The sequence below is a fragment of the Magnolia sinica genome, chromosome 14 (genome assembly GCF_029962835.1).
Source record: "Magnolia sinica isolate HGM2019 chromosome 14, MsV1, whole genome shotgun sequence".
Lineage (NCBI taxonomy): Eukaryota > Viridiplantae > Streptophyta > Magnoliopsida > Magnoliales > Magnoliaceae > Magnolia > Magnolia sinica.
The window spans coordinates 82,559,899-82,585,110 of NC_080586.1; the positions used below are offsets into that span (position 1 = coordinate 82,559,899).

The window sequence follows — 25,212 nt, forward strand, 5'->3', positions numbered from 1 at the left end:
TTTGTTCAGAAATCCTGAGCTCTGGTTGGTTGAAGCTGTTTGTACCATCTGACTGTTGACAGTTTTTCATTTCAACCATCATTACAGCATCCGTGGGGTCCATGACCACTATCAGAAAATCATCTAAAATGCTCCTCAGTCCCTTGAAAAGACAACTTAGAATATTTAAAGAACATGGTAAGACATTTTGAAGGAAGTTGAGTTTTGCTCCTGTTGTTTAGATTTCACCTGTAAAAACTCTACAACGGCTTAGATTTTCCTGCATCTTTTCCTCCTTTGATGTGAGTAGACAAGCCATGATCTTTGCTGCACTAAACCAAATTAATACTCTGGCAGAGCAGGAGCATCAATACACCAGCAAACAGCCACCTTGCAAACATTCCCAAACTGCCCAATTTATTGGATCCACTGTAGATAAGGCGGACACGAAAAATCACATTGAAAGGATGGTAACTATTTGATTGTGCCCCATCAAATGGAGGGTTGATATGAAAAGACAGAAGTACAAAAACTTAATGACCCGAATTCAATAAATAAATGTCCAGGGAGATTAGAATAGACAAATCAAAGTGATTTTGGGGGATCTGCACCATTTGCAGTGGGGCCATCATTTGGACCGTTAGGATTGAGGTACACAGTTAACAAATGAACGGTGGCTATGGCATGTGGATCATCACGCTGCCAAGGCATCATTTTTCTCTTTGATACTACCTAGAATATGCCAGGATTTTTATCAGTGCCGTCGTTTATGAATTGATTACCGAATGCTTTGTTACTAAATAAAAGAAGAAAAAGAAAAGACTGACTAATCCAACATTAATACAAGGGGGTGCCTTCTATGAGCACTTACAGTGGTGTTGTACAAAAATAATCTCCATGAGGATTCCTTAAGTTCCGATGATGTAAATTCATGTGGAAGATCAAAACAAGTGGACCAAAAGCTCATTGGCTGATCAACCTTTCGCTTACTCAATTTCACCTCTCACCTCTCGTTCTCTCGCTTCTCAAATGCAGTTGCTCCAACTGAAATTTCATTAGTAGCTGTCACAGATTTAGATGATTTTAATGGGATATAATGCGCGCGCACACACAAATAAATTTAAAAAATAAAAATAAAATAAATAAATAAATAAAAACACTGGCATTTAGATAATTATGCATCATATATGACAAGAGGATTGTCAGGGTTCTTAGTTTGTAAAGTGAGGCCCCATGGTTTAGTAATCCAAAATACTGATATGATGGACCCACCATCGATGGCCTCATGCACCAAGAATCTCCCAGATGGAAAAATCTGAACTCTTCAATGGGTGGTAGGTAGCAAATAGATGGTTAGAATATTAGAAATGGTTCGAATTCAACCTTAAAAGGCCAGAGGATCAGATGGCTGGGGTATTCTAATCTGGGATATTTTGGGTGCATGATACAGGGCCTTTCATGTAGCAGTTTGAAACATTGAACCATCAGCCCACTTATAGAAACTGAAAGCTCAAGCAAACCGTACCAATTCAGACATAGAACATATGGTTTTTTGACGCTGACAAGTGGGGCTGATGGATCAGTAATCCAGACGGTTGATCAAAACAGGACAATCTTAACATTTAGATCCATTGCCCACAGATCAAAACATTGGCCCCACTGGAATGAGATACTAAGAAGAATCCAAACCTTGAAGCGGTTCCTCAAATGAAGGTAATGCCTCTGCTTTCTGTTCAGCTGCAATTACTGTTGGCTGCTCCTCATTTATGGGTGCCTCTGCTTTCTGTTCAGCTGCAAATACCGCTGGCTGCTCTTCGGTTGTGGGTGCCTCCGCTTTCTGTTCAGCTGCAATTACCGCTGGCTGCTCTTCAGTTGTGGGTGCCTCCGCTTTCTGTTCAGCTGCAATTCCTGTTGGCTGCTCTTCAGTTGTGGGTGCCTCCACTTGCTGTGTTGCTACGGATGCTGTCAACTGCTCTTCAGGTGAACCTGTTGCCTCTGCTTGCTGTTCAGCAACAGGCACCGTAGGTATCTCTTCTGTGGCTTTCAGTGCCTCTTCACTGGAAGACAAGCTGTTTGTGGGTGGGGTCCCATCTGCATAGTGTCACTCACCTTTTATTTTGATGCAAGACGAGATTTATAAGGAAGAAGCAAAATCGTACAAAAAAGAAAACAAACGAACAGTTCCAAATAATGCAATTGCAAAGGAAAGGAGAGAAACATGATAAGAGGAAATGCGAAGCTCGTTGTCTGGTGTCTGCGAAATATTTTCTAGTTAGTAATGATAAGCAGACACTAGAATATTAGTTAAGTACATCTCATTGTGAATAAAAGATCCATGCGGGTGTAGTTCCAACCTATAAGTTCATTGAGGGTGGTTGGCATTTTGTTAAGAGGATGGATGTGCCACTAAATGCAAATATTTAAGTTAGTCATCAAGCACACAATCTCAGTACACATGGCATGCACGTATAAAATCTAGACAACTCATCTTTTGGGTCTTACCATGGATGGGACCTTGCTCAAAATTACATAGATTAATCCAAGCTAATGTTGTCAATGGGTACCTGCACCCATAGGTATCTGATGGACTCAACCCAATTTGAACAGATCCAAATCCAATTTCCTTAACCCATTCAGAAATTGAGCCAGGCCCCAGTCAGCCATTTTGTACCCAATAAAAAAACAGGTATGGTTAGGTTCAGGTCATGTCCACCATCTTGGACCCTGTTAAAATCAGGTCCGGTTGGGTCTAGGTCAGTTCCAATTAAATTTAGGAGTAATATTATATATTAATTAAATATAGAATTATCACAATTATTTAGAGTCAGCTACATGAATGCTGTACCACCAGCCATACCTACAGTTGGACCACAAGTCATCAAGTCTTTTCTTACTACATCCAGTTAGACTATATATATCCCAATTGATATATATTTAACATAAGAAATGCACCAGTGGTCTCAGAGTACTGTAACTTATAGTGCTCCTGGTTGCATAAGAGTAACTTCGACAGTTCAATAGGTGGATCTAAACTGTCCATTGAGTCTAGAACACATTTCAAGGACTACCATGCATCCTAGATCGGCCTTATTTTCTTTAGCCATCAATTTTTCCAACCCATGGATGGGATGGCTAGGATTGCCTAACGGAAGTGATTCTTTAGAATGATAACAATCCGTGATGGGAACTATAAAATAGATGGATTGAACAATTGGTTAGACCTACTTTTGTACATGATTTTGACAGTCCATATTAGAGACCATTGTTGGATGGTTAATATCATTATATCAGTGTGACATTTGGAATGTGCCCATTTAAATCGTCGGATCGTACAGTTTGAAAAATATAATTTGGGTTATAGTTTGGTCGCAAACAGTGACCTAGACAAACTTACCTTAGTGTTTTTTTTTTTCCCATATCCTGAAGCCATTAAAAGGTCTTTTAGACCTAAAAACTATTTTATTTTGTAAAGATTGGAAAAGAATATGGAGAATAATTTGAATTGTACATGGACATTCCTATTCTAGCACATGCAACAATAGGTGTAAGCTGTTATTGATGGGTTAATATGAATGGTCGCTGAGAGCTGAAGTCACAATCGACGGTCAATATATACACTCCCTTCCACATGCCCCTCCACATCTCGCTCTTCAAATCTCCTGACTTCTCTCCTCTCCCTCTCACTTTTCAGATCTTCCCTCCTTCGCATGTAGATCAATTTGATTCCTTGGTTGCCAATGCAAAGCAGCAATTTTTCATGAGGAACTGATCTACCCAAGGCAGCAATGGCATGAACCTAGGGTTTTGTGGGAAAAGGGGGCCGGATCAGACAATCATCCTACTCAGATGGCTTGGGATGGAGCAGTGGCATCAGATGACCTATGCTGACTTGTATAGTTCAAGGGGGAGCCGTGGCATTTTTTGTTCCGGTGAGGGATCCTGATCAGAGGTTTTGACCTTTTTGGGCCCCATCTGTAATCGAATGGCCCAAACTGCATTCAAATTAACTGGTGGCCCCCACTTGTGATCGCACATCATGTGTGGAAAAGAAGAAAAGTCAACTGCAGACCCCTAAAGGCCATATAGAAGAATTCAGATATCCGTTTACTTTTCTTTATCTATTTAATTGCTTCTTTATTCGCAACAGACAGCTAGCAGTCGGATTAGCTAGGTCTTTTTATTAGTTTCCTTCCGTTATTAAAAGTCCTAATTGGAGGATATGCATACCTCTTCCTAATTAAAAGTCCGAATTCAACCATCTGGGAGAGCTTTGGGTCATGGTCTAACAGTTTGGGACTTTTTAGATGAAGGCTGTCATCTCTTTCTAAATAACATCACAAGGAACTTCTGCAAGACACCTTGATCCGTAGCTCAAGTGGTAGACTGAGTGAAAGATACCTCGTTTCAACACTGAGGTCTTGGCATCAATCCCTAGTGGGGGTGGCTAACAGTGAAGTGTGATCTGACAGTAGGGTGTACTAACAAGCTAACAAAAAAAAAAAAAAAGAACTTCTGCAAGGACATGCTAAGAAACATGATTCTGCACTTAAAACACAGATGACTCAACATTAATGGGAGCATTGTGGGGACTACCAAAATATAACACCCAAAACAAAGTGAAATGCAATGCCTTCTCAAAAGTCACATTATTTCACACTGATGATTGAAAAAAACCCTTCAATTGCATAAAGTTAGCTATTTGAAAATTTAAAATTTAAAAAAAAAAAAAAAACAACAACAACAACAACTTACTTGGGTCAACCTTGGCCGGTGGCTTCTCAGTCGGGGATGAGGGTGTGGAGTTAACAGTACTCTTTATTGAAGTTGCAACTTCATCAAGACCAATCTCCCGCTCCAGTGTGCTTTTAAAATCCCTGGATACTTCCTGCAGCAAAAGAAACACACATAACAATCGCCATCAAGAAACAAGTTCAGTCTACACACAGACAAATGCCTCTACACAGCCAAATGTGACACGGATAGAACATGTGTGATATCTGACCCACTCATAAATTGGGCCCCACCATTTAACGATCTCGCCCAATACTTAGGCAGGTCCACTCATTAGGCAGGATACGGATGTATATTAAATGTTCACTTGAATGTGGGGCCCACCTGATGAGTTCCCTGGCTTATTATTTGGGGAGGTCCCCAACATATTGAGGCACACCAAATCAACAGCTTGGATGTTGCACACATGCCCGGTACCACACAGGTGGGAAAATGGAAAGGTGTGTGGAGTGATGAATGCGTGCATAGCAAAACTCTTAAAAGAATCATATAAAAAGTATCATAACCGCCAACTGAGTTAATATTCAGGTTAACCTATCATTTCTCTGAAAGAACACAAATGCCCTATCAACAACTCTCTGACAATTTTAATTGAAACCTATTAATCTGAGTTCCACACACCTGAAGTTCTCGAATTGTGGGTTGAAAAGCACGGAGAGTCTGCCCCAAATTCCGAGCTACCTGCATTTTGGATTACTTAATTGAGAGATTGCAAATATCAATCCAATCTTAAAAACATCAGAGCTGTTGCATTTGCTTAAACATGGAAAACAAATAATTCATGTGCATACTTCCTGAATGTTTGCTTCTTTCTTTTCTTTTTGGTGTCGAGGTAGCTAATATAGAGCAGCATTTATCACAAGTCATATTCTTCCAAAATGATATGATATTTTTGTGATAGAATTTAGAATTTCTTTTCACTTTATTTTGTTTAACGTATCAATTAATCATTTTCGTACACATGGAAAACATGTACGAGAACCAAAGTCGATCATCAAGTGGGCCCTACCCTGATGAGATGCATCCCAATATTCACAGCGATTGGATAATCCTGATCCTTGGATTGGAGGATCTTTAACGCTTGGATTGGAAGGTCGTAGGATTTTTTTTGACTTTTACTTATTGACACTTCCTTACTTCCCACACAAGTCCTCCAATAGGGTGGTTACGAATTTCATATCGGTGCGTTTTTTGGGACATGTGTATAGCATACCTGATGATTGGTTTGGATGTCCTACGTGTTTGCCACCAGTGCAAGTTCAGGGAAAGAAAGTGACTAACATCAGTGTAGCCCATATTTTTAATCATTTGTTAACAGGAGAAAATAGAATATTTGGTTGATACATTTATCAACAGTCACAAGAGACAATGAGGTTTTCCATCCCTCACACATGCCATCTAGACGTGTGCATGAAGATGGTCCAGCCAAAAAATCAGGTCAGCAAAACCATTAGGTATACGAAAACAACGTGCAGTGTAGAAACTTCAACTTTTGAGTACCATGCATTATTTTCTTAAATTTCTGGCCTACCTTACTGTTGGTCATCTAATTTCTGCATCCCACCTGATACGTGGCTTGGATTTTCTACACACATGCAAGCTTGGCTAACATGGCTGCATGTCAAGGTACATTTCGGGCCAGCAAACCTCTATAAACTAAACCTGCAAATTGATGAAAATCTTCCACTAGAACTAGTGTCCTTGTGGATGAGATCCACGATGTTTTTTTTTTTTTTTTTCTTTTTTTTTTTTTTCAAACGGTGAAGAGCCATGATGTTTTTTGTCAACCTTACCAGAACAATCGCCATCCAAAAGTTATGTTAGTCCATTCATGAGGTTTTGTCAATATCTATGGAATTCATGCAGCCAAACACAAGATTTTTGAAGCCAAGCTCCGCCAACCACAAATCCAATCTTTGAACCTAAAAGGAGAACCACTACAAATGGTCCAACGAAATAGCTTTGTCCCATGCCATTAAAATGACATCATAAAGTGTTCCTACCAATCAATCAGAATCAAATGCAAAATAAAATTAGCAGCAGTTGCGGTAGGAGTCTTGAGTCTTCATGTTGCCAAAATCTCTTTATTATTATTAGCAATGTTGTCCAATCGCATAGGCGATCCTGCGCAACTGGGGGAGGCTGTGCACTTATGTGATTGAATAATTGCATAAGCAATCGCAGTTAACAGAAATATTATTAGAGACATATAGCCGAAGCAAAGCAGGAAAAGAATACTAGGGGAAAAGGAGAAAAAAAAAAAAAGAACCCTCCCAACAGGCACCCAACAGACCAATCAACACACAAAAAACAACCCAATCTGAGACTGCTAACAAGATGGAAACGTCAGTCGCCTCTATAGATTTAGAAATGTTCCAGAAGAGTCTTCGGTTTTTTTCACCCCATAAAGCCCACCACACTACCATCTATGTCATCAGCCACCTCTCTCTACCCCAAACTTTCCACCGTGCCTCACACACACACACACACACACACACACACACACACACACACACACACACACACAGAGACACACACACAAAATAATTAAAAATCAGGAAATTTATTTTTTTTTTAAAAAGTGAAAAAAGGTATATGTACTACAAGTGTCCCTCACTCTAGAGAGGTTGAGGCTTCGTTGGTGGGTGGAAAGATGCATGCAAGATAGGTGTCCAAACCCATTTATAAGGAGAGTCGGTCACATTCATGTCAGGGTGTCTTGAGGCGATATGCGTCCTGCCTGTTTTGGCGGTGAACGACTGTTAGGCATTGGATGGGACTTGGGAGCAGGAGCCAGCCTAGCAGTAGTGAGAGAGAAGCTCTCAGCAGACCAACTAGCAGGATATCATCAGTGATATTGTCAGGTGGACAAGTGTCAATGGAAACCCCCCTTTTTTTTTCTCTTTTTTTTTGGGTGTGGGGGGGGGGGGGGGGGGTGTAGGGAAAGAATAGAAGAAAATTACCTTTTGAAAAAAAATTACCTTTTGAAATAATAATAATAATAAAAACAATAGAAGAAAAATAAAAAAGAAAACATAAATTCCAGAGGAGCATGCTCTCATACCAGAAATATTGATGGAGATAAAGGCTAAAAATCAATCCAGCCTCAATCCCAATCCAACAATACCACAAGGAACACATTTTCCAAATTTCAGTAGCTTGACAAGATTATTAAATCACCTGTATGGGCATGCTCATTTTTCTGCAGGGCATTTGAAATGAAAACAATATTTATTCATAGATCCACCCAAAAAAATTGAAAGAAAAAGAAAAAAAAAATCCACAGAAATCTACTTTCCATCGTTTGCAAAGAAAAGGGCATTGAGTCCATTTTCCATTCCAAGCATATCTGCAAAAGGTGTGGATATTGATGTCGCCCTAAAAAGGTGTTAAATCTATTTCGAGGCCGGCGACCATACGACCATTGACATTTTTGCACTTCCACATGAATCCATGGAACATTGCACTATAATCCATATGAGAATTTATGGAATCCACTATTTCCCATTTCCTAGAGATTCCATGTTCATTTTCCATATCTGCATTTTGCATTTAACAAAAACAAACGCAACCTTGAAGTTCTTCAAATTCCACTAAATCACTCATAGGAAGCATATTGCAATAAAGAAAATAGGGCATAAAAGATGGGAGTTTTGCTACACTCACACACAAGGTATCCCGTATCGGTATCAGTTGGCGTAACGGTGCCCTCTGATACCGATGCGGATACGGGGGTGTAACGGCGATACGGGGGCGTAACGGCCCGTAACGATGCAATTTTTTTTTTAAAAACCAAAAAAATATGAAAAAATATGGATTAAATCCGGAATATTCTAAGCATTCCAAATATGCATTCATTTATAAATTGGAACATGTTTATGCTGGTGTAACGGTCCACTCTTTGGCAAGAAGTTGTATCAGACTGTCTGATGAATTTATGAACCAGATAACCTGAATTTGACTACAAAATTCATATATTTTCTAAATATCTAATTTATATACTTAACAATTTGATATCATTTCTCCCAATAGTTCTTTTAAAAAATTAAATTAAATTCAAAGTAGATCGCGTTGCCAATTTGGGGCTGACTTGGAGGACCAATCCATGCCCCAAATCAACCTCAAATTTATGCAATTTATTGGCATTATCCCACTTGTGAATTGATGGACATTTATTGGATAGTGAATCATGGAAAAGAAAAAATCAAAAGGCCCTATTTTAAAAAATAAGCATCCACAAATTAACAATTAAAACTATTCAAACAATTTGATTTTGGCATTTTGAGTTAGCAATTACAATCCATAATTTAATTGGTAAATTTTAAGTTAATACATGTCTCGTGTACAATTTTTTAAGGGCCCGAATTAGGTAGGACTCGGATTGTGAAGTGTAGCACACGAGTGTCAAAGTTTTTTGGACCCCACTCGTGATGAATGTGTTATATCCACACCGTCCATCCATTTTGCCAAATAATTTTAGGGCATGACCCCAAAAATGAGGCAGATCCAAAGCTCAGGTGGACCGCACCATAAGAAACAACAATAATTAAATGACTATCATTAAAAATTTATTGGGGCTACAAAAGTTTTAGATCAAGCTGACATGTGTGTTTTCCCTTCATCCACGTCAGTGTGACCCTGTTAACAGGTTAGATGGAAAATAAACATTACAGTGGACCCTAAGAAATTTTTAATGGTGAGCATTCTATAACCACTGTTTCCTATGCTGTGGTCCACCTGAGATTTGGATCTTACTAATTTTTTGAATCATAAACTAAAATGATGTGGCAAAATGAATGGACGGCATGGATAAAATACATACATCATGATGAGGCCCATGTGGCATGTGTACATTTTATTAAATTGTGGGACGCTGCTGCGTAACTCGTACGCGATCCATTCATGTGACGGAAGCAAGTCCTGGGGGTCTAATCATGAGGTATGTGTTATATCTAAACCGTCCATTCATTTGACGAGCTCGTCTTAAGGCTTGACACGAAAAATAATACAGATCTAATTATCAAGTGGACCACACTGCAAAAAGCAGTGGGGGATTGAACTTCTACCATTGAAACCCTTTTTGGGATCACATAACTTTTGGATCAATATGAAATTTGTTTTTCCTCTTCATTCAGGTCTTTTTGACCTTTTGAACAGATTGGATGGAAAATAAACGTTATGGTGGGCCTACGAATTTTTTAACGGTGAAAATCATCATCTCGCTGCTATTTTTGGTGTGGTCCAGACGATCTTTGGATACAATTCATTTTTTGGCTAATGCTCTAAAATGATATTTAAAAATAGATGAACGGTGTAGATAAAATAAATACATCACTGTGGAGCCCATGTAACTTTGATCTCCTTTGAACCGTTTGTACAACTCGGAGCTCGAGGAGTGTCAGCGCTCGTCTTAGCATGCCACGTACCTACAGCAGCTATACTGGTGTGTGGTACACCAGTCAATCCGCTTCCGATTTTAAAAGAAAAAAACGGGAGAGAGGGAAACCAAAAAGAAAAAGAGGGAAAGAAGAGAGAGAGAGAGAGAGAGAGGAGGAGGAGGAGGAGGCCCGGGCCGCAGCCACAGCTGCAGCAGGGCGAGAAGAAGAAGAAGAGGAAGAAGGAGGAGAAGGAAAAAAACAAAACAAAAAAAGGAATGTTTTTTTTTCTTTTTCTTTTTTACCATTTTTTTTCCATTTTTCTTTAGGGTTATGGACCGTAACGTTTGTTATGGTACCGTAACATTTGTTACGGTACCGTAACGGCCGTAACGGCCGTTACAAACCCAAAAAACAAAGGTGCCCCGTTTCGGGGCCGAATCACGTAACAGTTGATGTCGTTACTGTTACTTATTGGCCGTTACGGCCGAAACGTAACCGATTTGGGATACCCTGCTCACACATGTGTACTAGCCTTAGCTAATGCACATGCCACCACGTGTGCCAGCATGGCAGACAGGTGCAATATCCACGCCATCCGCCAGAAGGATACCACTATGTGTGTGCGTGTTTTCGTGTGTGTAATACCTATTATTATTATTACCAACATCATCATCATTACAAATAATTTATATATATATATATATATATATATATATATATATATATATATATATATATATATATATATATATATATATATATATATTGTAACATCCTCGATTTTCACTGAAGAGTGCCAAAAGCCGGCACAAAACTACAACCCAAACAAAATATACAACATGCACAAGACTTCAAGCATGAGGCCCATCCCAAAACCTCGAGCTTAATCCTCCTCTTTCTTTTTTCATTTTTTTCTTCTTTCTTCTTTTTTTTTTTTCTCTTTTCCTTTTTTTTTTTTTTTTTTTTTGGAGGGATAAAAGTTCAGCCCTCTTAATAACCTACAACATCAAGCCGCTTTTATTTCAAAGACAATGACTATTCCTTTCCTCCGAAACATCCCATAGAACTGCCATTAAGACCAACCACCATATTATCCTACCTTTTTTCCAACCCCACCATGCCAAGCCATGAGGAGCTCTTCAATTGTCCTGGGCATTACTACTCAGTGTTTTAAATAGCGGTAGCGTGGTGCGTAGCGCTCAGCCCTCTATAGCGTGTAGCATAAATACGTAGCGTGTAGTGTAAGCTACACGATACTTCTATTTTTTTAATTTAAAAGTAGGTTAAATATAATAAATAGTGAAAAAAAAAAGAAAAAAATTATAAAAATGCCTAAAAGATGATTCATTTTATCAATTCTAAGCATGTTCAAAAAAGTTATTAGTTATCATTTATCAAAAGCCAATCCACATATATAAGCCAAATCAAATAATTATCACATCAACAACTTTCTAAGCAAACCACTTGAATTTATAATGTCTAATTGAAAAGAAATAAAAATCCCATAGGTTAAAAGTATCAAGTATAATATAAGTGTCACATTCCTCAACATTAAAAACAAAGAAAATGTGAAAAAAATAATAAAAAAATAAAATAGTAAAAATATACATTGTAGCTTACGCTACGGACGCTACGTGCTACGTAGCTGTAGCGTACGCTACGACCCCTGTAGCGTATGCTACAGGGGATTTACGCTATTTGGAACGCTATGTAGCGCTACGGCCACGCTACGCTACGTAGCGTACGCTACCGCTACGCTACGGGCGCCATTTGAAACACTGTTACTACTATATAGATTTCCTAAGCCGTGAATAGATCAGTATAATAGTCAGCTGGGCCACAATTAACTGAACAAGTGGTGGTGGTGAAAAAAAAAATAAAAAATCGGCTGGTTTTCTAACTCGTCCACTTATTTCTAATACTGTGGCACACCAACCAAGTGGACCACCTTTATCTTTCAGCAGTAGCAACTGTGAGGTGAAGTCCACATGATGGATGGTTTGGATATTTCACCTGTGTGCCACCTGGCAGATGTGGGGGCATACACAGCTCACTAGTACATGCGTGTAGGCTTAAACAGCTCCAGAAGATAGATAAAGTGTTAAATAGGGAAAGGGGGATAGTTTTTTTTTGTTTTTTTTTAAGACACAGGGTGTTCCCACCTCTTTTTTAAAGTGTTAAATAGGGAAAGGGGGATAGTTTGTGGAGTGACACCGCATGAAGAAGAAAATAGAGTGTTACCCTTACAAAGTGTCTCACCTCTAGAGGATTTTTCCAATCTCAGGAAATTAGAAGGAAATAAATTTTATTCATTTATGGGCCTTAGAAGCATATAGTTTTTCATGGGCTTAATTCCACACATGTGGGGCCCACCTGTTAATCTAAAATGCTGTTTGGGACCTCTGGTTGCAAACGTGGGCCCCAAAGTGATTGAAACTGTCCAATCAGGCCCCTTGGACGGATGTGATTGCGTGATCCGTCCACTGGGTAGGTTGGGGGTCCACTTGGGCCCTATTTTAGTGATTGTGCATGGTCCTACATTGAATTCCCAAATCGAAGCAAGAGAAATAAGTCTAAAATTCACAAAAAATTGCCTTCATATCTGCCAAAAAACGAAAAAGAAAAAGAAGAAGAAAAATTTCAGCTTTTTACTTTCACATGACCAACAGCTCACCTCAGCAAGACCTTTGGGACCAAAGACCAACAAAGCCACCACTCCTATAACCAGAGCCTCTGGAGCTCCAACACCAAACAAAGAAGCATAAACAACCCTACCTTTACACCTTCCCTTCTCTGCAAAACAGCAAAATTGCAAATGCATTAGACATCAAAAGAAGGTATTGTTTCATAACATACAAAATAACATCAGAAGAGGAGAAGTAACACCAAAAACTAAAGAAAATAAACTAACAGAACCTAACATATGTGATATATCCATGACATTTTCAACCCATCAAAATAACAACAAAAGTAAAGTACATTAAAGACAAAATGATCCAAATGGTAAAAAGAAGCACCTGTTTTCCTTTATTTTTTCTTAACTGACACACAAATGCCTGCAGCCATTCCATGGCAAGAAAAAATCAAGGCCCAACAAGGGAATCGGTGTGAAATGATCAGACTATATGAATGATAAAAATGAAGAATAGAAGACAAAACAAGGAGCAGAAAGAGGTCTATATTTTCACACCCATAAATGGACCAAAAATATAGAGGAATGGTATCCACAATCCAAGGAGTGCATATTATCCCTGGTTTTGAGGTTGTAGAATTGGGGGCAATGGTTGTGAACATGGTCAAAAGACCCATATTGGAGATCACAACCATCAAACAATTGTCCTCTTTTTAGTTGAATAAGGACCATTGTAGTATTCCATTCTTAGTCCTTCATTTCCAAATTGTAAATTGAGAAGAATTTAAGGACATGTCCATGTTGGGGACCACCATTTCTACAGTCTGGATCAGCAAACCATGGGCTCCATTGGTGTTGACAGGTAAAAAATATCCAAGAACCCTCAATCCCAATGTTTTCAATCATGGGGACAGAGGGGATAATGGCCAGCCTTATAACCATTACGGCACAGCCTGTAACGTCTGTTACAGGCCCTGTAACAGTCAATTTTTCTTTTAAGGATGAAAACGTATCTGCCTCCTATCGGACAGTAATGACTATCAGGGCCATTGCAGGCCATATTTTTCAAAACAGGCATCGCAGTCCCTTATTGCACAACAGCACCCATCATTTTTTTAAGAGAGATACAACAGCACCCGTCCTCACCATTACATAATGGCCATTTTTTTTCTGAAAGTTAACGGAAATTTTATTAAAAGCCGCAAAAAGTGAAAAAAGAATGTACAAAACAGCAAGGGAAAAGAACTAAAGGCCCAACAGGGCGATAGTGACAAAAGGATCCAAATCCTTCAAACCCGAGGCCCAGTCTACTGTCCAAGACAAAGCTTTCCGAAAGGAACCCTCTGCGGAATCCATCTTGTTTTCAAAACACCTCCTGTTTCTCTCTACCCAAATAGGCCACAAGGTAGCCATGGCCGCCAAGTGCCAAACCGACTTGCCTTCTTTACCAAAGCCTCCTTCGTCCCATGAGGCTAGAAATGAGGGGATGGAAGCTGGCGTAACCCAACTGATCTTCAGAGTCGATAAGACCCATATCTTCCCTGCGAAAGGACAATGAATAAAAAGGTGGTCCACGGATTTTGCATCCCTCATACATAGGAGACATATATTTGGCAGCACCATGCCTCTCCTACGAAGATTGTCCACGGTAAGGATCTTGTTCCTTCCTACCAACCAGACAAAGGCAGACACTTCTAGGGGAGCACTGTACTTCCAAACCTGGTAGGTATAAGAAAGGGCCGAGTTAGAAGTAGCTAGCTTCTTGAAAAAGATCAAACAGAAAAACAACCTTATTTCTAGTCTCTCCAAATCAGCAAATCCTCCTCTTTGGCTAGCACGGCTGTTTTCAACCTGCCCAAAAGCCTGATGAATGTCTCAACTTCCTCATCACTCAAACCTCTACGACATGGTGGTGCCCACACTCCCCACTCAGATCTAGAAAAACAATCTGCAATACTTACGTTCTTGTCAAGAGCCAGAGCATCCAGACTTGGGAAAGCATCTTTAAGGAGACAGTCACCCAACCAATGATCTTCCCAAAATCGAATCCGGGAGCCATTGCCCACCAAATAGAGGACTTCTTCCTTGAATCTTGGGGCTATCGCGAACACAGCTTTCAAGATGCCCAAAGCTATGTATCTCAAAGAGCCCTTTAACCACCACCCCCCATGGCTTGGGACATATTTACTGGATATCACCTCTTTCCACAAGCTTTCTTCTTCTGTAGCGAATCACCATAACCATTTACCCAGAAAAAACATTGTTCATAATGTCCAACACTCTCAAACCAGCTCCACCCTCTTGGATCGGCTTGCAAACATCCTCCCATTTTACAAGATGGAATTTCTTCACAGGGTCTTTACCCCTTCGTAGGAAGTTACGCTTAACTTCTCCAATTTATCAAGCATCGTTTTTGGGCACTTGAAAAGTGAGATGACGTAAATGGGCACGTTAGAGAAAGCCGCTTTGATCAAGGTCAAACGGCCCCCTAGCGACAAATGCCTACCCTTCCAAGAAGAGAGCTTTCATTCCATTCTCTCGATCACAGGGTCCCACAAGTGCCTAGCCAGCTTTTCCAATAAACAAAGGGAGACAGAGGTACATGGACGGAAAGCTACCTGGCCCACACCCAAAAATCTCCGCTTACCTTCTAATCTCTCCTCTGCCATGTGCACTCCAAGCAGCTCACATTTGAGATCATTCACTTTCAGCCTTGACACAACATCAAAGCAAGCAATATTCTTTCACAAGTTATCAACCATAGCAACCTCCACTTCATAAAATAAAATAGTGTCGTCCACAAACTGACAATGGGTAACTGAAGGCCATGTTCTCGCCACCTTGAACCCACGGATAAGGCCTGAGTCTTGCCATTTTTGGAGCATTTTGCCTAGTGCTTCTACAGCAATCAAAAAAAGAAAAGGAGACACGGGGTTCCCCTGCCAAAGACCTCTAGAAGCCTTAAAGAAGCCTTTCGGAGAACTGTTCACTAATATCGAGAAGGAGGCTAAACCCACACACTCCAACATCCATCTTCTCCACAATAGACCAAAGCCAAGCCGCCCCTACATATAGATCATGAAGCCCCAATCGACGTGATCGTAAGCCTTTTCGATGTCCAACTTGCATACTACACTTGGTTTGCCTTCGTTGTATTTGGAGTCGATGCAATCGTGCGCAGGCAAAGCACAATCCATAATCGATGTACGTCTGGTTCCCTGAAATTATGCAAGGAAGGACCTGTTGGAATCTGGTGGCAAGAATCTTTGCAAGGATTTTGTACAGACTCCCCAATAGACTTATTGGCCTAAAATCTTTTAAATTTTCAGCACCTTCGATTTTAGGAATAATAGCAATAAAAGAATCCTCCATCTCCTTGGACAATATCCCTCTATTAAAGAATTCTTTCAAGAAAACCGTAACGTCACTCTTTACCTCTTCCCAAAAGACTTGGAAGAAAGCAAGAGGGAACCCATCGGAACCCAAGGCCTTATCTCTCCCAAGAGCATCGACGGATGCCTTCACTTCCTCTTCCAATACTGGTTTCTCAAGGTCGAAGGCTTGTGACTGAGATAACAAAGTGAACTGAAGATGGTTGAGACGAGGCATATCCATGCTCAATCCGGACCATTCATAGCATCAAAATCATTCTATTTCACATGCAAGTACTCCCATAACAGTAGATCAAGCTTCTATGGTCATCAACAATAGCCAAGAACTCACGATGACTTAGATGGTCAATCCGACAGTTCAACATCACACTAACAACCACATAATCCTCAAGTATAAGTCAGGTCAAGGTTCACAACATAAAGAGTGTCCCCAACAAGCTCAGGAACGTTTGGATCCCAGTAAAGTTTTATGTTGTAAACACTTTACACCTGAAAAGAGTTTCAGGTGTAAACCGTTTACATGCTATTCTGTTTGCCTTTTAAGTGGTAATCTATTTACAGGTAAACAGTACCAGGTGCCAAAGCAGTTTCTGCTGCACAAGTCAACTCTTTGTCCATCCTCCATGGCACCTGAGGTCAATCTAGAGGTTTAAGAATACACCAAGGATGTCCACGCATCAAGTGCACAAGTAGAATGAAAAAGAACTCAAAATCAAGCATTCCCACACATGTTGCAACATGCGAAGGCCTGTGACACAAGGTATGTCACAAATGGTGTGCCGCAAGCGACAGCCATGCCGCTAGGCATCACCTGCGGCAGCCATCCAGCAATAGGTGCTCCATCATAGGTAGTTATAATTATTGCCTACAAGGGGGGAATGTGCAAATGTGATCCTTATCGCCTCCAATGGTCTCCAGAGCCCTATAAAAAGGGAAGACCATCAGAAAGGTTCCCAAATTTCAGCAACACCAAAACTCTGTCAAAATTCATTCCTGGAGTCTACAATGCAAACCTGCAACAGCATGAACCTCTAGTTTTCTTATTTCTCTTGTTGTACTTTAATTTAGAGTTTAGAAGAGTGCAAGGTATGCACCCCACTCTTGATTCAGCGAGTGATTGAAGTGAGTAATTCTTGTATTCGAGCATTCACAAACCTATCAAATTAAAAAAGGATGTATTCATTGTAAAACAACTGGTTACACTAATATAATCTCATAGCACAACAAACACCATCCCAAAATGTTATCATGTTTCCAGCACCGTCTGTGGGAAATTTGCAACTCCAGCAACTCTCCATAATAACGAAGGTGTTGTAATAATGACTTCCTCGAAGCTTGTGGTGCACTCTCATCAACATAAATTCGATAAATTCCTCAATGCAATGGGGCAAAAGAAACTTGGGGCCTCCCTCAAAGTCCAAATGCCTGGAAAATTGCCCAAAGTTTGCAACTGGCGAATTCCAATAACACCTCACACGACACATTTCGTGTTGTGGAGACCTATCATGCAACCTCTGGCCTGCCACGAAGGGCATGTCACAGAGAAATATACCTGCCGCCCAGCCCCTGTCGTGTGGCTTTAAGCCTATTGCTAAGAGTGTGTTGCAAAAGATGAAAATTGGCACCTAGTTTGAAGCGCAACTCTAAGCCTGCTGCAGCTAAGTTGGTGCAAAAGTCTAGCTCTGCTACAGCCCAAAAAGGTGAGCGGCACCAAACTGGATCTACAACGTGGAAGTTGTCAACTAAATACCTGCCACATGAAAGGCGGCATGTCGTGTGGCCAAGGCTCTGACGTCCAAAATGCATCCCATGACAGGCCCAGTAAAGGCAATATGTATGGTTCCCCTGACACCCTTAGGGGCGTCCAGGATAATATATAAAAATTTAAATTTAAAAAATATATATAAATAAATCCTACAGAATCTTGCTTTAATGGGCTTCACCATTGTGCTCTGCACAACAGATATTCTGATGCAAAATCTGTGATGCATAACAGTATCTTGGTGGAACCCACTTCAAAACAAACACATTAAAGCCCCAGTCGGATCACCTTTCTCTCACACCAAGCTCTGAAGTCAAAAAGAGGAACCTAAAAGCACCTCAAGACAGACCATATAAGAGCGAATTTAAGTTTTCACAGACTATTTTAGAGAATTCTAAGGCCCAAATTCATAAAGACTTGCCTCTCAAAGGGCCTCAGCTTGGGACAAGCTATCTTTCCCAGTTTCCAGTGGGTTCGGACCTCTTGCCACTACAAACCAAAAAGGTCAAACAAAGCACCATGATGCATCGACACCTAGAGAAGAAGAAAAGGCACCCACTGATTGCTAGGTTCAAACCGGACTGGAACTACCCCCACCCACTCAAAAAGAAAAGGCTACCACAATAACATCCCAAGAGGGAAAGCTAGTCCTTCAAAAAAGCTGGATAGCGAAGAAAAGACCGCCCCAGGCAACCACCTACCACATAGGCCTACAATTGGCCATAATCTACCTCTCATGCCCATCAATTCAGCATTCTCACCATCTCCTTTTGCTTTCAAGCAAAGTCAATGTAATGGCGGCATCGAGCAACTCCAAGACATAGAAATAGACATGAGCTCCAGCATGGCTACAAGTTCAAATGAAGTTAACAAGGAAATGTGTTCGAGTCAAGGGTGCTGCTTCAAGCACTCTCACATGTTAGGAACACACCTCAAGTCAATGTCACTCAATATAAACTTGCAGCACCACTTTCAAAGAATAGGTTGCCATTATCTCCAACAGCTCACATATGTGACACATTGGCAGGAAAGGTGTAGCATAGTAAGCTTAGAATGATATGGTTCTATGTGATAATTTCACTGGACAAAAGAAAAAGAAAAGGAAAAAAAAAAAAAATGGGACCCAGATGATAAAAAGAAAACACTTAGGCAGTGTCGTTAAGGGTGAAAATGCATCAAATCAGATCAAGGGTAGTTCCAAACCTGACATGTTTATTAATTGGGTATAGATGTCCACCCTCTACATGGCATTCAAGAATGGTTACATAATACATAACAGCCATAATGGTTGTTATGTAACAGTAGCTTGGGAGCCATTACACGATATGGGGCTGTAATGCCCATTCTGAAAAAATGGCCCATAGCAGGCCAATAGGTTGAGTCAAAGATTAAATGGAGCCAGCAGTCTAGGGCTTTATGGTTGAAAGAGCATGACAAGAACGCAGAATTCTTCCATGCAATGGCAAGCACTCAAGCTAGAATAAATAAAATAAAGTTTGTAATGGTGGAGGGAGAAAGATTTGAAGGCAAAGCTAAAGTGTGTGCTTCAATAGTTAACTTCTATAATAAGTTATTATCGAGGGAAGCTTGGATAAGACCTAAGTTGGATAACTTGTCGTTTGATTCTATTTCAATAGAGGCGGCGGATTTGTTAGAAAAAGTTTTTTATAAGAGGAAATGAGGAATGCAATTTCTGATTTGAATAATGATAAAGCTCCTGGACCAGACAGTTTTCTATTTTTTTGGGATCCAATAAAACGTGATGTAGTTGGTTATATAAATGAAATTTATGAAAAAAGGAATTTTATATAAGATTTCGGCAAAGTTCTTGGCTTCAAGATTTCAAGCAACAATTGGGAAAGTTATTTCCAGGTATCAAGGAGCATTTGTGGCAGGGAGGCAGATTGTAGATAATGCGTTGGTGGCACACGAATGTATTGATTCATGTAATAGGAAAGGCTCGAAAAGGGTGTTTTGCAAGTTAGATAGCAAAAAAGCTTATGATCATGTGGATTGGAATTTTCCTGGACTATATGCTAGGGCATTTGGGATGTGGTGAGAAGTGGCGAGCTTGGATTTGTGCACGTGTCGAATCGACTAAATTTTTTTCCTGGACTATATGCTAGGGCATTTGGGATGTGGTGAGAAGTGGCGAGCTTGGATTTGTGCACGTGTCGAATCGACTAAATTTTTATTTTGGTTAATGGCTCTCTAAATGTTTTTTTTTTGTCATCTTCGAGAGGGTTGGGGCAAGTGATGCAAGTGCATCTCTGCACTGGGGTGGGGCGGCCCACGAAGTGAGGCCTGTGAGATGTAGGATGGTCATGGGGTGGGGCCCATTGTGGGACCCATGAAATGCAGGGTAGCCTGTGGGGACATCTTGATCGAGTTACCTAGGAGAGCCAGGATAAAGGGATATTCCAGTGCTTCCTCAACAGCTCTGGAGCTTTTGGTGAATTGTTTAGTACTCCTTGCATCAAGTGGTATTAGAGCGGGAGGACCAGCGTTCGAGTCTCCTTACCGTTGTGGGTTGATGATGCAAGTGCGTCTCCACATTGGAGTGGGGTGACCCACGAAGGTGGGAGGTCTCGGTTGGGTTGTCTGGGAGCGCCGGGATAAAGGAATATTCCGATGTTTCCCCAACAACTCTAAAGCTTTTGGTGCATTGTCCAGTACTCTTTGCATCAACAAGGAGACCCCTTGTCTCTAATTTGTTTGTGGTAGTGATGGAGTCTTTTAGCAAAATGATTAATAGAGGTGCAATTGTGGGCTTTGTGAGAGGTTTTGGAGTTGATATTTCAGAATTACACACATTTATAGAATGTGGATGATACGCTTTTGTTGTGTGAGGCGGAGCCGCGGAGGAACCCATTATAGATAACCTTCGCATGATTATAGATGCTTTGAAGTGGTCTCCGGTTAGAAAGTTAATATCAATGAAAACGAGTTATTGGGGGTTAAGATTTCAAGGAAGGAGGTCGCTTCATTTGCTAGTTCACTCGAGTGTAGAGAAGGATTCGACTTAGCACTGATGGGATAAAGTTATAGAGAAATCTGAAAGAAAAATATCTCAATGGAATAATAGGCACTTATTGTTGGGAGGGAGGCTAACTCTAATGAAAGTTGCGATGTTGAATCTTCCAATTTACTTCATGTCTCTCTTCAAATGTCCAAAATCAATTTTGGCCAAATTAGAATATATATATATATATATATATATATATATATAGGTGGAATTTCCTATGAAAAGGGGCAGAAGAGAAAGAAAGGTTTCATCTTATGAAGTGGGAGGATGTTTGCAAGCCATAGGATCAAGGGGGAGCCGGTTCAAGAAGCTTGGAGATTATGAATTTAGCCTTACTAGGAAAATGGGTGTGAAGGTTTGGGGTGGAAGAGGGTAGTTTATGAAGAGAGGTGGTGGGTCGGAAATATGGGATTGAAGAAAGGAGTTGGTGGATTCGCTACTCATCGTTGTATAAGTCATCTTATCTTTGAAAATTGGTAGCATTGTTAAAAACTTGTGGGAAGGGGTAGGTTTTTCATTGGGCAATGGTTTGAAGATAAGGTTTTGGGAGGACATATGGGTGGGGGGAGCAGAAATTGAGTGAGGTTTTTCGTCATCTTGCAAGTCTTTCGGTAGAGGCAAATGTTTTCGTTGTTAGCTATTTCAGTGTGCAAGGTGGGGAAGTTATTTGGGCTCTGTTGTGCAGAAGAAATTTAAACAATGTTGAGGTTGATGAGTTGGTTAATTTGTTGAAATTGTTGTCCAAGGTGCATCTAGTGGTATCAGAATTCGATTCATTGTTTTGTTATTAGAGAAATCCAGTAAATTCTCAGTTAAATCTTTCTTCAAAATGCTTAGTGGCTGAGGATCAAGTGTTGGGGTCAGTCAGTCTGCTTATGTTTGGCTTTATAGCGCTCCTCCTAAGGTTGTTATTTTACCTTGGCTGGTGGGTTACAACAAGGTGTTCATGATCGACAATCTTTGCAAGAGGAAGATGATCCTTCCGAATGTTTGCTTAATGTGCTATTAGGATGAGGAATCGATGGACCATCTATTTATCCATTGTTCTTTTACAAGAAGGATGTGAGGAATGTATTTTTTTTCAATTTGTTCGGAATTGAATGGGTTTGGCTGAGATCCATTGGTCAGTTCTTGTTTATGTGGCATGGAGGTGGTTTAGGAAAGATTGGTAAAAAAGTTTGGTGTCTATGTTTAGTAGCGGGGATTTGGTTACCATGGCTAGAAAGGAATAATTGTTGTTTTAGGAATTGCGTGGCACGAGTTTTTGAACATTTTCACTAGGGCTAAAATGCATGTGATGGAATGGGCAATAGCATCAAAGGTTATTACCCAATTTCCTGTTAGCTGCAAGAGTTGTAGTTTTCTTTTTTGGTTCTTTTTGTTGTTTTGTATTCTTTAGTTACAGCCTACAGCCTTTTTTAATAAAACTTCCAATGTTAAAAAAGATAATGAAAAAAGGCCAATACAAAGCCGATACAGTTTCCTCCTTTAAACTGTTTTTAACCGTTATAGGGGCCATAACGGCTCTTTAAAAAATTGATTGTTATGGGCGCATAACGGCCATTATGGCTGTATCGTAACGATCATAAGGATGGATATTACAGCCACCATTACCATTATGGAAAACCACGACCCCATACCGAATCCATTAGCGCATGGGTTCGGTTTAGGTTGGGTTCAAGTTCAAACAACTGCCTTTTGGTCGGGTCTAGACTAAGGGGATCCAGAATCCTTGGGTCGGGCTTGGACTTGATCTAAGTTGGGTTAGTCTAATTCCCAATTTAATAGAGACTCTTGTTAAGCACCCAACTACTTGTGTAGGGTTTCATAATTTCCTTAAATTCTCTAATTACCTTAATAGAAGGAATTTAATGGTCAGTTCTCAATCGGATTCCAGCCTTTCCAGTTTCCACTTTTGAATGGTACAAATCTGACCCATATAAAAGTCAGCTCTGGGGTGGAATCAGGATAATATTTTGGACCCAGACCTTTAGCATTTGATAATCAGAGAGGTGTTTCGGACCTAAACCCGACCCAGCAGATCCAACTTCAGATCCAACTAGTTTATTATCAGATCAGGTCCAATGGCCCAACCCATTTGCACCCCTACAAGCATTCTTTATTAGTCAATGATGTTGAGCTTCTTTGCTATCCACAAAGTTTCCACATGCGGAGCAAATGATTTGTTTATCAAGCCCGTTGATCTGATGGCTCCATCATGGATTGCTAGCACCCTAAAATTCTTCCAAGTTGGAATATCCTATCCATCCCATTTCCGCCCTTTTTTTCCACCAATGCATACTTTTGGCATATTTCTTCTTGCCATCTAATTGCAAGCCAACAATTCAATGGTTAGGATTGTTCCACTGAGGAAATTTTCACAGGCACCATCAGCTCAATTGTTTGGACCCTTAAACCATGGGCCCCAAATGTAAGAACTTTGTGCCAATTAGGGAATTTCCATGCATGCCACTCATAGAAAACTCTACCATCCAAAAAATTTCTTTTTTCCTCCCTCGATCATTGCCAGATTAAGATACCTAAATTTCTCAAACTATGACAAAACATTCAAAACAAAAAAGACCCAATTCAGAAATTGATGTAAGAAAATGAGATGGCTTTACGATATATGCAATGACGGAACTGAAAAGAAGAAAAAAAAAATTACAAAAATGATGCAAAACAATCACGAAAAAAGCAAAATAAAAGCACCCAACAAAATTTCAAATACATAAAGGGGGGAAACGGCCCAAAATGATGAAAATGAAGTACCTCTTTTCACATATCTTTGGCTGATTGAGATACCCAAATGCTTCAAACCACTCCAAGGTGAGGAGAGGCCAGCACCCATCTGAGAAATTGAAGCGGGATGATGAAATTTTGGGGTTTTGGGGTTTGAAATGAAGATAGCAGAGATGGAAACATTGGGAGATTTTGATTGGATTGAAGAAGGAAATGAGAGGAAGAGAGTTGCAGAGGCGGCCATTGCAGAGGAGGAGGATTTCGCTTGTCTTGCTAAGCTGAGTGAGGGAAAAAAACAAACAAGAACAAAAGAAAGGGGACAGGAATCGTCTACGGTTATGTGGGTCCCACCTTATTCTATGTGTAAATCCAATCCATCCATCATGTGAGAACCCTTATTTTAACTGTAAATGAAAATTACTATAGAAAAAATCCTATGGGCCACATCAATAGGAACAATGTAAAGTTACTCTCAAAATCATTCGTGTGGCCCACCATAGAATTGGATCAATCTAATTTTTCTAAATTCTCTTCATCCTAGTTATTTACACCTTATTAACGGGTTTGATGAAATATACACGCCACCGTGGGACCATACACTAACCTACAGTTGGCATCCCATCCCCATTGTTCCATGTGGAGTGGCCCACCTGAGTTGTATATCTGAATTATTTTTTACCTTATAGACTATAATCAAGGTTAGAACCTGATGAACGGGATGGATTTTACATATACAACTTTTAGTCTCCACATGCAATTGCTGTGGACGATTCCTGTCCAAAGAAAGGGCAGAGAAGACTGTCGGCTGTTGGGCCACTTTCGTCATTTCGAAAAAATTCTAACGAGAAAGAGAAAAACTTAGATAATGTGGCAGGGTGTGATGGATGATACGCAGGCACTTGGAACTTGCAAACGTGGCATACAAGTAGTCACATTAAAGAGTCCAAATTATGGTGGCTAGTATAGATGTATCATGAACAAAAAAAATTATGCCTATTCGATTATATGTGCATTGGATTAGTGGATATTTATTGGACGGTTAAAATAAAAATATCCAACTGTCCTATGTCCACAATCAAGTGTCCATGAATCAAAGGTTAGGATTGTTCAACCAATCAGATCTTAGGATTTTGACACATAATATAGTCGGTTATATTTCTCTAATATATTCCAAGTGTACTGTTGCTGTGGGCCTGCGTATCAAGTGCCATATTCAGCTGAATATCAAATCAAATAATAACTGCAAGAAAGGAGAAAAATCTGAGGTTTGCTAATTCGTGTGATCCCTACCGATGATGTGTTGCCATATGAAACACGTGTTTAATATCTGAGCCTTCCATAGATAATCAGGCAATTGTATTGCTTAAGTGGGCCAGATTGTACAATATAAACTGACGGTTAAAGAAATATTTCTGGCCGTCTATCTGTTTCTGCCATCGGTCCTGGTAGGGGCTCTGTGGGGCAACCTTAATGTATATGTTTTATCCACTCCGTCCATTCATTTTCACATA

At 40.1% G+C, this 25,212-nt stretch overlaps 1 protein-coding gene across 2 annotated transcripts; it reads right to left on the minus strand.

Moving 5' to 3' along the window:
• Positions 1-745: 745 nt before the first annotated feature.
• LOC131224767 (sec-independent protein translocase protein TATB, chloroplastic) lies at positions 746-24,000 on the minus strand. Of its 2 annotated transcripts, none has more exons than XM_058220116.1 (6): positions 23,732-24,000; positions 12,823-12,941; positions 5,392-5,451; positions 4,732-4,864; positions 1,669-2,070; positions 746-1,041 (listed from the first exon to the last, which is right to left on the minus strand). In XM_058220116.1, the coding sequence occupies exons 1-6, from the start codon at positions 23,943-23,945 to the stop codon at positions 983-985; spliced, it is 987 nt and encodes a 328-aa protein (XP_058076099.1). In that variant the 5' UTR covers positions 23,946-24,000; the 3' UTR covers positions 746-982. The 2 variants fall into 2 exon arrangements, with proteins under 2 accessions (XP_058076099.1, XP_058076100.1); XM_058220117.1 differs by having other exon boundaries at positions 746-1,023; positions 23,732-23,999.
• Positions 24,001-25,212: the final 1,212 nt, after the last annotated feature.

Bases quoted from the DNA above. Each gene is read 5' to 3' on its own strand.
- LOC131224767 (XM_058220116.1), bottom strand. From the start codon at position 23,945: ATGGCCGCCTCTGCAACTCTCTTCCTCTCATTTCCTTCTTCAATCCAA. The intron at 2,071-4,731 runs GTAAGTTGTTGT...GACACTATGCAG, and splicing joins ACCGGCCAAGGTTGACCCAA to ATGGGACCCCACCCACAAAC. The intron at 1,042-1,668 runs GTTTGGATTCTT...AATCTGTGACAG, and splicing joins ATTTGAGGAACCGCTTCAAG to CTACTAATGAAATTTCAGTT.